The sequence below is a fragment of the Triticum aestivum genome, chromosome 5B (genome assembly GCF_018294505.1).
Source record: "Triticum aestivum cultivar Chinese Spring chromosome 5B, IWGSC CS RefSeq v2.1, whole genome shotgun sequence".
Taxonomy (NCBI): domain Eukaryota; kingdom Viridiplantae; phylum Streptophyta; class Magnoliopsida; order Poales; family Poaceae; genus Triticum; species Triticum aestivum.
Genome location: NC_057807.1, coordinates 501676803 through 501691456, shown reverse-complemented (window position 1 = coordinate 501691456; position 14654 = coordinate 501676803). Strand labels below are relative to the sequence as shown.

At 46.1% G+C, this 14654-nt stretch overlaps 1 protein-coding gene across 3 annotated transcripts in view; it reads right to left on the bottom strand.

Annotated features, from left to right (window-relative positions):
- LOC123112779 (SH3 domain-containing protein C23A1.17) overlaps positions 1–4761 on the bottom strand; it is an 81572-nt gene extending 76811 nt beyond the window's left edge. Inside the window, exons 1-5 of one of the 3 annotated variants that reach the window (XR_006455713.1) lie at positions 3856–4755; positions 1850–1947; positions 1650–1752; positions 1358–1489; positions 498–567 (exon numbers count right to left, since the gene is read on the bottom strand). Coding sequence is in view for 2 of the 3 variants with exons in the window: in XM_044533869.1 (XP_044389804.1) it covers positions 1650–1752; positions 1850–1947; positions 3856–4507 (853 nt within the window). In the remaining variant the exon portion in view is untranslated. Of the gene's footprint in view, positions 1–497; positions 568–1357; positions 1490–1649; positions 1753–1849; positions 1948–3855 lie in introns of all 3 variants that reach the window. The other 2 variants (XM_044533869.1, XM_044533870.1) reach the window with 2 other exon arrangements.
- Positions 4762–14654: the final 9893 nt, after the last annotated feature.

Sequence of the window (14654 nt, the reverse complement as noted above, 5' to 3'; positions counted from 1 at the left end):
TCGATCTTGCCTGAGTAACCCAACAACAGAAAACATCATTGGACCGAACAGAACTTTGCTTATCTTCAAGATAAGCAGCTTAAAGAGCACCAGGCACATGCCATGTCATGGCCCTTGTGTAATCCACAATAAAACTATATTGACGTAATATGCCCACCAAACAGAAACCTTTTACTTTTGTAAAACATTGGTGATATGAAACCTTCAGTTGCTCATAACTGTATTGTATGGGCCACGTAGATACATGATAAGTTACGGTACAAAATGACAAACTATAGCATCTCATACAACATTTAACTTTAAAAAACCAATTCCAGTTCTAGTATAGACTCATCATAGTGTATCAGGTAAAGCCTGAGAAACAATTAATCAAGTTGTCCATTCTCACCCATGAGGTAACATAAGCAAGGAAGAATTTGCAAATTGATGGTTTCAGATTGATATATAAGAAACTGAGATCCACAAGATTTAACGCCTAGCACGAGCCATCAGTTTACCTTGGACGGACCAGGAAGGAACTGGAGTCCAATTTGACTGAGTAGAGGTCATGCATGTCAAACAAATAACCTGCAAAAAGAAGCGCCATTGTTTATTTCAAGCCCACAACCAAATAAGTGTCAATTTCGTGCTATAACACTGACATATTTTGGGATAGTGAGACAAGCAAAATAAGGGATTATGCTAATTGTAGAAAGTCTGAAATCAATTATCTAGGGAACAAAGTTGATGCACTAAAATACTAAAAGAAAAAGGAAAAAATAGTAGTAGCAATTAGAGACACTTGTCTCAATATTCAGGTAAAAGTTATCCAGCAGATGCTGGATATGAAATGAATAAATGCTACACTTATATTTGCAAGAGATGTGATATATAAACAATAGTTAACACGCAACCTACTGGAAGTGAAATAGAGCAGAAAAGAATAGAGCAAAGGGATGTATTCTCTAGTCTGCATGCAGATTCTACCATGTAAACTCTAGCTCAGTAAGAACAGGAAAGTTATGCAAACAAACAATGAAACAATCAACAAGGGTTGACAACTGCCGTAAGTACTTATGTAAGAGTCACAACTTGGGAACACAACGATATTGATACAAAGGATGTGCAGACCAAAGCTCAAAAGAATTGGTAACGTAAGTATCAGGTATAGAATACTACTCCCTCGTTCCTAAATATTTGTCTTTTTAGAGATTTCAAATGGACTACCACATAAGGATGTATAGACATATTTTAGAGCATAGATTCATTCATTTTGCTCTATATGTAGTCACTTGTTGAAATCTCTAGAAAGACAAATATTTAGGAAAGAGTAGAATGTAAGGGACACAATTTCGGCTGACAATGATGTTATATTCACCTTGCAGAGACTTCATGGCGGAGAAGGCTTGGGCAAGAGTTTAGAAGTCAGCATAAGCTATTACATGTCGATTATTATATCCTGTGTTGACCAGCCTTACTACACAGAACCCAGTAAAAGAGCGAAATATATCTAGAGAAGCAAGAGTCAAGGAGCTGAAGCACTAAATGGTGCAAGATAAAACACAAAAGAAAAGACTGAGACATAAGATTGGTAAGAACATAAACATACAACATAGTCCCCTTATTAATAAAATGATAAATAAACTCAAAATAATAATAGCAAAGGATACGTGCAAGCTCCCGTCTAGTACAGTTGGGTGGGAAACCTTCAACATGTAGGGTGTTTGATGCGTCTGAAGGAAGATGTGGCTCATACGAACCAACAGAAGGCATTTGTAAAGATGCACCAGGTCAAATAAAATAATCCAGTACTTCAGATTTACTGATGAAGCTGCTAGTCTTAATGAGGAACAAGGAATTATTGTGTTACCTCATTGTTTATGTAAGGCCCATAAGGCAGTCCCATTGATTCATCAAATCCAGCCATTTCCAGCTCAAAACCAGTCATCCGCGGTCCAAAAGGCATGTCTACAGAAGGATGTAATAACTAAATTATATGCATGTATGTGTTACTGGGAATAAATGAACTTCTAAAAGACATTGAGCGGCACGTGACTCGTGATTGCTAACAAACAGGGCTAAATGGGGACGGATCCCTCCCTTAACTGCCCACTGTTAGGTAGAAGTGAGACCACTCCACCAATAAACGCGGATAGCACCCAAGCGGATAGGTAGAAGTGGGACCGCTCCACGAATAAACATGGATAGCACCCAAGTGGAGTCCCCGTGGGGATTCAAACACAGATGTGTAGGTTCAACAACCTGAACTCCTACCATTGGGCGAGCGCTCAGTTCTCTAACTCATGATTGCTTGAAATTATTAATTATACCTACCATTTAAATAGCAAGCCCGATAAAAATAAACAGGACAGCATTAACTAAAGTGTGGATCTAACTATATCACATATATCAAGAAATGGACATCTGGAGAGGGGGGAAAGGCAATCTCGCTGTTACGGCGTTACCAATGTGAAAAGGGTTTAAATAAGTTAAAAAAATGACGAGCATGTCAATGTTTCAGTATCGTTTGCTAATGATGACCTCATTTGTCATCTATGAGGTTAAAATGGACATATGCATGCTGAATTTTCATAACACGCATTAACAGGACAGCATTAACTGAAGTGTGGATCTTACTATATCAAATATCAAGAAAGGGACATATGGAGAGGGGGAAAAGGCAATCTCACTGTTACGGCGTTACCAATGTGAAAAGGGTTTAAACAAGTTAAAAATGACGAGCATATCATCTATGAGGTTGAAATGGACATATGCACGCTGATTTTTCATAACAAGCATTAAAGATATCCACACGCATTGATAAATGTAGGGGACTTTTTGAGATGAGAAAAATCTAAGCTGCCAACTGAAGAGATGGTGATTTATTTAACCTATCATGCAGCTCAGCGATGACAACAAATATACAACTAATGCCCAAATGGCAATTAGTCATACTCAATAAAATATTGGAAGGGTACTAATAGGAAAGAGGAACTAGCTTTATTAAACTATTAATTTCTGCGTTAAAAGTAAGGGTGCAACCGTGCTACGACGCAGCAGCATGCATACCCTAAGCTAGATCGACCAGATTGACATAAGCACTATTGACCAATTCAAGTTTTTAAAGATTTATAATATATTTGGTCATATGATGTCCATTTCAAAGCTCTTTAGAACAATAGTAGAAATATGTGCTGTCAGTTTTGCGCCAATGTTTTTAACATAGCAAAAGCTGGGCAACACTTAATCCACATGTCAAAATGCTACCAACACCATAGAGAGAGAAATCCCAGAACTGTATCTTATAACTATCCTAGGATTTTTCTTCGAAGATTTAACAGAAAAAATTAGGCTAATGAGACAATAATCTGCCATACTAATGTTCTAAGTTCTCACTAACAAATCCAAACCTTCAGTCTACAAACCTGATGCAGTGATGCTTAAAAAAAGGTACAATCTAACAATCAAAAGCATCTCGAATATCCATGTTGAACCATAAGAGAAACAACCGCAGCGTTGACTATTAAGCTTCCCAGGAAAAAATCAAAGATATGTCTATAGCCATATGCTTTTTACATAGACATAATCAAAAGCCTAACCGTGCATATGGCCAACAAACAGACAATTGTATAAGCTACAAACATAATAATAATAATAATAAACTATTGTATAAACTACAACCTTAAGCGTCAACAAAATCTACTATATAAACTACAACCATAAGCATCAACAAAATCTACTCTATAAACTACAACCATAAGCATCAACAAATCTGATAAGGTTTCATTTCTCTTTGCTAAACTTTTATATGAATCTGCAGGAACAAAACAAAGAATTAATCTAACAGAGGCAGAGAATTGAGCAGTAAGCACAAACCAAAGTAGTCAGGACGGCGACGCCTCAGAGGAGGGGGGCCAGCTGGCAAAGGCGGCTGTGCCACCATGTGTACGGCCTGTGGGAGATGCAGCGCCGCCATCGGTGGAGGGCTGGCACGCAACAGCGGCTGGCCCATCATGTATCCGGCATGTGGAGGCTGCTGCACCGTCATTGGTGAAGCGACATCATAAAAGGACGGAGGTGCCATCATGGATGGAGGACCTGCGGGGAAAGGCAGAGGTGCCATCACAGGTCTGCCTTGTAGGGGCACGGTCATGACCAGCTCCCGCAGGGGCATCGGCACCACCGTGTTTGCCCCTTGCATCACCGGGGGTCCTTGCAGGGGCGTCGGAACCATCATGTTCACGCCCTGGACCGTCTTCATCACAGGCGCGCCTTGTGGCGGCGGCAGGGGCGGCAGCACCGTCAAAGACCCTTGCTCGGTTGGGAGGGCCCCAGGAGCGCCGTACATCCCCGACGACGCCGCCGCGCTGGCCTGGTGGACCGGGTTGGCGGCGAGCACGGGAGAGTTGGGGTTGGCCACGGCAGCCTGGTGGAGCGGGTCGGCGGCGAGCAGGGGCGAGTTGGGGGCGGCGACGGAATCCTGGTGGAGCGGGTGTGCGGCGGGCGCAGATGAATTGCGGGCGGCCATCTCTGGCGGCTGGTGGCGGAGAGAGCAGGACGTGCCGGATCTACTCGCCGGAGTGGGTTAGGGTCTCGTGGGCCGGAGGCGGGTGAGGGTCGGAGGAGGCGCGGGCTAGGGCAAGGGAAACGAGGCATCCTTATATACGACGGCGCGCGCTCCGGGTTGCCGATTTTGGCATCCGGCCGTGGCATCGGGGTCGCCGTTCAGGAAGGAAACGCGGAAACGGCGAGGAGGCGCGGCGCGCGCGCCTGGCGAGTGTTGAGCGCGCGGAGGCGGCACCGCGGCAGTGCGAAACTGCGAATGGTAGGTGCGAGGGTTTCGCGTGCTGGGCCTGGGTGGGTTTCTGGGGCAAACTCTGTGGTCGAGATATGAGCCCAGGCCGCGCAGGCCCAGAGTGCAGGTCTTCGACTGTCATGGCACGGAATTGGATACCGAGGGACCAATTGCATCCCCTGTCCAAAAACCCCTAAAAAAAATCCACTGTCCAAAATCCGCCCACTCGGGTGGCGGAGCTCATCGAGAGTTCTACGGCGTCGTGGAGGGAGGAACTTGTTCGCTCGGTTTTTCACCCCTTTTGACGTGGAAGCTATACTCAGAATTCCGCTATGCACTAGTAGAATCTCGGGCTTTTGAGCGTGGAACAAAGAACATCAAGGCATATTTACAGTCCGCTCACCCTACCGAACTTAATAGAGAAGGATGGCTTGAAGAAAGGGAAGGCTCATCTCACACTACTTCAGAAAAGCAGTGAGTGGAATTCGATTTGGAATGTTCAGGTTCCATCGAAACTTCAAGTGTTCATTTGGCGACTAGCGCAACACTCAATTCAATCTGGTGAAGTGCTTCATCGCAGGACCATGGCTACCGCAGGAGCATGAGCTCTGTGCGGGGCGCATGATACCTGGCGGCATGCTCTTTTAAGCCGTCCCATGTCCCGTTGTACCTGGCCCCTATCTTTGGATCTAGTGGTCGAACAGTTGAGTCTGAATCAGGAGGAGAATGCAACCATGCATGACACTCTTCAGACCAATGATTTTGTTCGGCATGTGCATCAACGGTTTCATCACATCTTACCCAGAGGAAATTCAAAGGTTGGCAAAACCTACCCGAACTGCTTCTACTTGGGTTGCACCAGCTAATAACAGTGGTTATCCTCTCCAGTAAGTTTTTCGAAAGTGAATGTTGATGCCGCAATGGGACGGAGTGGAACTCATGGGGAAGTGGCAACAATCAGCAGAGATCAAAATGGGGTGTTCCAAGAAGCCTCGACAATTGTCTTCCCTGCTATTTCAGACCCAACTACACTTGAAGTTATGGCGGTGAGAGAGGTATTGGCTCTTCCAGAGGATCTTTACAATCAACGCATACATGCGTCCTTCATTGCAAGATTGTGGTGGACCAATTCAAGAGTGGAAATTGTGCACGATATGGTGCAGTCATTCGTAAAATCAAAGAACGTGCTAGTGTTGTTATTCATGTAATATAGTCCATGAATTTGGGGTGTGTTTAGTTGAAGAACGAGGTGGAACGGAATGAAATGGTTCCATTCCAAGGGAATGGGTTGGTTCCATTCTTGTCTTCGGTAGGGTAAAATAGATGGAATGGAATGATTACATTGCAGTGTTTGGTTGGCAACATAGAATGGAATGGGTTTGCTTATCTTTCTCATGAGATTACCTCTCTCACATGTATATGCACAATTGTCACTCCCATAGCTCTCTCTAATTTTAACACATCATAAGAAAGTAATTATTATTTTTTGCCAATGTCTGTGAAAATGCAAGTCAAAAAAAATGTCAAAATACAAGTCATTTTACATGTCAAAAAATCTGTCAAAATTGCTGAAATCTGAGATGGGCTCTAGGCCCATATTGCAATTTCTGAAAAATCTCTAAGGGCCCATGTGGGTTATATGGCACTAGGTGTGGTGGGAAGTTTAGTCCCACCCCGGAAGTGGAAGGAGAGTTGTAGTGGTTTATAAGGGTTTCTCTTCTACATGCTATTGGAGCTTGAGAAGAGAAGAGGCCCTCGCGCACTCCTCCTCCGCCGCCCGCCTCGTCGCGCCTCGTCGCGCCGCGGGTTGCGGGATCGTGGGCTGTCTCGGACGTGGGTCGAGCCCACGTCTCTCCACGCGGCTGCGCCTATAAGTATGCGGTGTCTCCTAGCCCTAGCCGCCACGAACATATCACATCTGCTCACGCGCACGCCCACCGTCGTTCATTTGCTGCTGCTGCTGCCGGTGACTCCATCCCGTCCGCCACGTACACGGTCGACGGGAGAGCAGGTCTCCGAAACCACGCCCTTCTGGTTCCTGTACGGGGTGAGGGGCGAATAGGTTTTTGGGCAGCGATTACGCGACTGCTCGCTTCCGATCGTCTACTTCCTCTACGTCCGTGTCGCCTTCGTCATCACCATGTCCACCGACGCCGACCGTGCCGCCGCCGAGAAAGCTGAAGCCGACAAGAAGGTCGCCGAGGACGCCGCTGCTGCCACCAAAGTCGCGGCCTCTGCGTGGCCTACTGGAGGGTATAACTCGTTTATCCCGCTCCTGATTATTTTCATATTAGCAGTACTAGCAGTATGTGTAGATTTGTCTACTGTTTGCTTAGTACGTGCATGTTTAGATCAGAATCAGTACGTCATCAACTTAGTCAATGCCATGCTAGTGATTTACTCATGGATTAATTTAATCGAGAAATTGCCTATTTACTCAACAATCCAAAAACCTATTATGTGTAGGAATTTCTCGGCAAGTGGCTTTGCCGCTGCACTGAAACCGGATAAGTTTACCGGTACATACTTCAAGCGTTGGCAGACTAAGACCACGTTATGGCTCACGGCTATGAACGTGTTCTGGGTCACCGGTGTCTCCACGGGAACGATTGCTCCTGAACAGGAGAAGGCGTTCAAGGAGGCTACCGTTGTGTTTCTCGGAGCAGTTCTTAGCGTGATCGGAGATAAACTGGTCGACGCATATTTACATGTGCATGTCGCCAAGGACTTGTGGGAGGCGCTCGAATCTAAATTCGGGGCCGCCGATGCAGGGAGCGAGATGTATATTATAGAGCAGTTCCACGATTACAAGATGGTTGAAAACCGTCCTGTATTGGAGCAGGCTCATGAGATAATATGCATTGTTAAGGAACTTGAGCTTCTCAAGTGCGAGTTACCGGGCAAGTTTGTCGCGGGCTGCATAATCGCTAAGCTCCCTAATTCCTGGAGGAACTTTGCCACCACTCTGAAACATCAGAGGCGTGAATTCTCTGTGGAGGATGTCATTGGCCATCTGAGTGTTGAGCAGAATTCGAGGGCAAAAGACTCGCACGGAAAAGGGGCCGAAGGGACTTCTGTTGCCAACATGGTGAACCAGAAGAACTTCAACTCCCACAAGCCCAAGGGAAAGAACGGTGTCCAACACAATACCGACTTTAAGAAGAAGGGTAAGAAGACCTTCAAGAAGAACAAGAAGGACGAGGGCTGCTTTACTTGTGGTTCGGTTGAACATTGGGCCAACAAGTGCCCAAACAAGTACAAGAAGTCAGGACAGGACTCCAAGTCTGTCAACATGATTGTGGGCAACAATGAGAATGGTGCATCTGGGTACGGTAATTTATTTACTGTTTTTCAGTGTTTCAACCCAACGATTGGTGGGTGGACACAGGTGCAGGTGTTCATGTGTGTGCTGACATTTCATTGTTCACTTCTTACCAGGTCACAGGTCACGGGTCCGTATTGATGGGGAATGGCGCGAGTGCTTCTGTTCATGGTGTTGGCACGGTCGATCTGAAGTTTACTTCGGGAAGGATCGTGCAGCTGAAGAACGTGCAGCATGTCCCCGCCATCAAGAAGAACCTCGTTAGTGGCTCCCTTCTATGTAGAGAAGGGTTTAAGTTGGTTTTCGAGTCTAATAAATTAGTTGTTACAAAATATGGACTCTTTGTTGGAAAAGGTTATGAGAGCGGAGGGATGTTCCGCCTTTCCCTCGCAGATTTTTGTAATAAAGTCGTGAACCATATTCATTCGAATGTTAATGAATCTGAAGTTTGGCATTCACGTCTTTGTCACATTAGTTTTGGTGTTATGACGCGGCTAGCCAAGTTGGATTTAATCCCGAGTTTCACTTTAGCCAAAGGTTCTAAGTGCCTTTCATGTGTGCAAGCTAAGCAACCTCGCAAGCCTCATAAGGCCGCGGAGGAGAGACACCTGGCACCATTAGAACTCATACATTCTGATCTTTGTGAGATGAATGGTGTGTTGACTAAAGGTGGAAAGAGATACTTCATGACATTGATAGATGATTCCACTAGATATTGCTATGTGTATCTGTTAAATACTAAAGATGAGGCTCTACACTACTTTAAAATCTATAAGGCAGAAGTTGAAAATCAACTTGAAAAGAAAATTAAACGAGTCCGGTCAGATCGTGGTGGAGAGTACTTCTCGAGTGAGTTTGATTCCTTCTGTGCGGAACACGGCATTATTCATGAGAGGACGCCTCCCTATTCACCCCAGTCAAACGGGGTTGCCGAGCGGAAAAACCGTACTCTAACTGATTTGGTTAACGCCATGTTAGATACATCGGGTTTATCCAAGGCATGGTGGGGGGAGGCTATATTGACGGCATGTCATGTCCTGAATAAAGTTCCGACAAAGGATAGTGAGATCACTCCCTATGAGAAATGGGCAAAGAGAAGGACGACACTCTCGTACTTGCGCACTTGGGGCTGTTTGGCGAAAGTCAACGTGCCGATCCCCAAAAAGCGTAAGCTTGGACATAAGACCGTGGACTGCATTAATTTGGGCTACGCTAAGAACAGCGTTGGCTATAGATTTCTAGTAGTGAAATCTGAGGTACCTGACCAGAAGATCGGTACAATTATGGAGTCTAAGGATGCTACATTCTTTGAGGATATTTTTCCTATGAGAGATATGCAAAGCACTTCTAGACAGGAATCTGAGGAGACTCCTGAACCTGCCATCCCTATGGAATATTATGAACAAACACATGATGAAAATCCCGAGGAGGATGACGAGGAAACCCTTGGTAGGGGCAAGAGACAAAGGACTGCAAAGACCTTTGGTGATGATTTCTTCGTGTACCTCGTGGATGATACTCCCACTTCTATTTCAGAAGCGTATGCCTCTCCAGAAGCTGACTACTGGAAGGATGCGGTCCGTAGCGAGATGGATTCCATCATGGCTAACGGGACATGGGAGATCACTGACCGTCCCTATGGTTGCAAACCACTGGGATGTAAGTGGGTGTTCAAAAAGAAGCTTAGGCCCGATGGTACGATTGAAAAGTACAAGGCTAGGCTTGTGGCCAAGGGCTATGACCAGCAAGAAGAGGAAGATTTCTTTGATACTTATTCACCTGTGGCTAGACTGACCACCATTCGAGTATTACTCTCGTTGGCGGCCTCACATGGTCTTCTCGTCCATCAGATGGATGTTAAGACGGCTTTTCTAAATGGAGAGCTAAAGGAGGAAATCTACATGCAACAGCCTGATGGCTTTGTGATAGATGGTCAGGAAAGAAAGGTGTGTAGGTTGATAAAATCTTTATATGGCCTGAAACAAGCACCTAAGCAATGGCATGATAAGTTTAATACAACTCTGACATCTGTTGGTTTCGTTGTTAATGAGGCTGACAAATGTGTATACTATCGCCATGGTGGGGGCGAAGGAGTTATACTGTGCTTGTATGTTGATGACATACTGATATTCGGAACAAACCTCAAAGTCATTGAGGAGGTCAAATCGTTTCTATCTCAGAACTTTGAGATGAAAGACCTTGGTGTGGCTGATGTTATCTTGAACATCAAGCTACTGAGAGATAATGAGGGTGGGATCACACTTCTGCAATCCCATTACGTTGAGAAGGTGTTGAGTCGTTTTGGATATTCGGACTGCACACCATCTCAAACACCATATGATCCTAGCGTATTGATTCGAAAGTCCAAAGGCATGGCTAAAGATCAATTGAGATACTCTCAAATCATTGGTTCACTGATGTACCTAGCGAGCGCAACGAGGCCTGACATCGCGTTTGCTGTGAGCAAACTGAGCCGGTTTGTTTCCAAACCGGGTGATGTACATTGGCATGCTGTTGAGAGAGTTATGCGCTATCTGAAAGGTACTATGAACTATGGACTTCACTATACCGGATACCCGTCGGTACTTGAAGGGTATAGTGATGCGAATTGGATCTCTGATGCTGATGAGATGAAGGCCACAACTGGGTATATGTTTACTCTTGGAGGTGGCGCTGTTTCCTGGAAGTCTTGCAAGCAAACGATCTTAACGAGATCGACAATGGAAGCAGAATTAACGGCATTAGACACATCTGGTGTTGAAGCGAGACGGCTTCGAGATCTTTTGATGGACTTGCCATTGGTTGATAAACCGGTTCCGGCTATCCTTATGAACTGTGACAATCAGACTGTCATCACCAAGGTGAAGAGTTCAAAGGACAACATGAAGTCCACCAAACACATAAGAATGAGATTAAAAGCTGTCAGAAAATTAAGAAACTCCGGAGTGATAGCGTTGGACTATGTCCATACGACTAAGAATCTGGCAGATCCCTTTACAAAAGGACTATCACGTGTTGTGATAGATAATGCATCGAGGGAGATGGGTATGAGACCCACATGAGTTGCCATGGTGGTAACCCAACCTATATGATCGGAGATCCCGTGAACTAGGACCTGGGAAAACAAGCCAGTGGTGAACTGAGGAGAGTAACTATACTAACCCACTTCGTTGGAGATGCAATACTCTCGATACTGTATGGTAGGATGACTACGGTCTCAATGTGTTCCAAAGCTTATAAAAGCAAGATGCTATCCTACAGAGCGATCTTTGGAGGAACACACCTATATGAGCCCAACTGCTGGTCACAGTCTATGAGATTGGGGTGATCTCTAGTAAGCTCATGAATAGGCCAGGAGTGTGACTTATATGCTCCACCCGAGGGGTCAGCCTTCGGCAGCCTAGTACTAGTAAGACATGTAGTGAAACTTCTTTACGCCAAACTGACAATTCAAGGCATAGTCCATTGTTCAGTTGTGAAGGAGTGTAGCCACTTGTTCTAGGTGAAGTTCAACCTTAACAGGTCTTTACTGAAACACTGGTATATCGAAACAGCAATTGGAACAGAGGACACAATGGGCCCTCGAGATCTGGTGGGGGATTGCTGAAATCTGAGATGGGCTCTAGGCCCATATTACAATTTCTGAAAAATCTCTAAGGGCCCATGTGGGTTATATGGCACTAGGTGTGGTGGGAAGTTTAGTCCCACCCCGGAAGTGGAAGGAGAGTTGGAGTGGTTTATAAGGGTTTCTCTTCTACATGCTATTGGAGCTTGAGAAGAGAAGAGGCCCTCGCGCACTCCTCCTCCGCCGCCCGCCTCGCCACGCCATGCCTCGTCACGACGCGCCGCGGGTTGCGGGATTGAGCCGAGCCGAGCTCACACCTACGCGCTTATTTTTGCCAGTCACTAACGGAGAGTTTTCTGACAGCTGGGCCACGATCTGAGACGTCGGATCGTGGGCTGTCACGGACTCGGACGTGGGTCGAGCCCACGTCTCTCCACGCGGCTGCGCCTATAAGTATGCGGTGTCTCCTAACCCTAGCCGCCACGAACAGATCACATCTGCTCACGCGCACGCCCACCGTCGTTTCTTTGCTGCTTCTGCCGCCGGTGACTCCATCCCGTCCGCCACGTACACGGTCGACGAGAGAGCAGGTCTCCGAAACCACGCCCTTCTGGTTCCTGTACGGGGTGAGGGGCGAATAGGTTTTTGGGCAGCTATTACGCGACTGCTCGCTTCCGATCGTCTACTTCCTCTACGTCCGCGTTGCCTTCGTCATCACCATGTCCACCGACGCCGACCGTGCCGCCGCCGAGAAAGCTGAAGCCGACAAGAAGGTCGCCGAGGACGCCGCTGCTGCCACCAAAGCCGCGGCCTCTGCGTGGCCTACTGGAGGGTATAACTCGTTTATCCCGCTCCTGATTATTTTCATATTAGCAGTACTAGCAGTATGTGTAGATTTGTCTACTGTTTGCTTAGTACGTGCATGTTTAGATCAGAATCAGTACGTCATCAACTTAGTCAATGCCATGCTAGTGATTTACTCATGGATTAATTTAATCGAGAAATTGCCTATTTACTCAACAAAAATACAAGTCATGTACTCAAAATACATAAGGCTTTATTAACATGTGTCTGTTACGTGAGCACATCTAGAACCGCCGCTTATGAACACAACAACAAGAATCCATAACCTCAAACGACTAATCGTCGTTGTTAGCCTGCTGCCCCCTGAATCAGATTGAGCCTGCCGCTGAATCCACAACCCCAATCAGATTGAGCTAGGAGATTAGGGAGAGAAAAGAAGAGAGACGTACTGAATCAGATTTAGCTCGTCGCTGCTGTTTCTCTGCTGTCGTTAGCCTCCGTTGCCGATGTTCCTCTCTGCTGGTCGATTGGGGAGAAGAACCTGGTGCTCCCTCTGCCGCAGTCGCTCGCCTGCCCGCTCGCCTGCGGGGAGAGGGAGAGACGACAAAGAGAGGTGAGGGGGGAGGTGGCGCCGGAGATGGCGGAGCCGGAGATGGCGGAGCCGAAGATGGGCGCGGGGAGGCGGCGCCGGAGATGGCGCAGCCGGAGATGGGCTTGGGGAGGTGGCGCCGGAGATGGCGGAGCCGAAGATGGGCGCGGGGAGGCGGCGCCGGAGATGGTGCAGCCGGAGATGGGCTCGGGAAGGTGGCGCCGGAGACAACCGAGTACTCGCAGATGCAGAGGAGAGACACAGGTGAGGTGAGAGCCACGAGCCGTTCCGCGTCGTTCCACCGAATTGGAGGTACGAGCGCGTTCTGCATATCAGGCGAATATTCCGTTCCTGGTAACCGGTGGGTTCTGGTTCCTCAACCCAACTAAACACGGGAACGGGCCTTTGGCACGGGATCGACCCATTATATCTCACTTGGTGACACAAACTAAACACATCCTTAGGAGCTCAAATTATGAAGCTCACAGTCTAGTGAAGCATGCATTAACTTTAGGGATTGGCCATCATGTTTGGTTAGGTTAACCCAATGAATTTCCTTTTGTCCATGTAATAAAGCTTCGTGAGATTGCCGCAGAATAAGTAAACTTGTCTAAAAAGTAGATTTGGCTAAAAATAGTAAAATTGCCTAAAAAATTATAATTTGTTCTTAAAGATGGGAACATGGTACTGCTTAGCCGATTGAACGCCGGTCGTGATCTGGTGGGTTTTTACCAATGTTGCATGCGCTCGTCCAACAAATTACAATCTCATCTTTGTTTGCTCCAAGCATACGACGACCTGCTGCGCTAGGTGTTAGCTTCAAATGTTGCATTCATGTTGCAGTTTGTTTTTGCATTGATGCAAGCATTGGCTTGTATGTTGCATACATGCCATGATTTTTCTTGGTGATTTATTGCAACCAATAGAGATTTGTTGCATACTAGAAAATAGTAATGCATGGGGGTGCGTGGTACAACGTTTTCTTTTTGCTGGTTTGGACGCACCATGCAAAAAAAAGGTGCTGATGTTGCAAATGTATTAAGAGGTGTTTTTTTAGCATATGGATTAAGTGGTGTTGCACGCATAATTTTCTATTGCAATGACCGAACACATTAAAACCATTAAGCTACGCGTGAAGGGCGGCCAACTAGCTATGCCACGTGACGCAAGCTGGTTGGATGCAGTGAGAAATATTTTGAATTTTTTTTAGATGAAGGTGTGGATTATTTTTTTAAATGTACTTTTTCCTTTTTAGATGGAGGTGACGACCTCTGATTTTTTTTTAAAAATAGAGGGTTATAAAAAGTGGCATTCGCTGGTAGGCTGCGGTGGTACTTTTTTCTTTTTACTTCTTTTTTAGATGAAAGTGAGGATTTTTTTCTGAACTTTTTTTATATGGAGGCGAGGACTCTTATGTATTTTTTAAAAATAAAAACATGCGCACAACTTTCTCTCAAGCGGTGCCACAGGGTGGCGCCCCAACCACTAGTCAGAACCAACCTTGTGCATCGGACGGTGTGTGTGGTGGGCGATAGGGGCACACCTCTGCTCGACTAGTGCCTTGCACCCCAGGAGGAAAGATTATAAGGCCTTAAGAAAA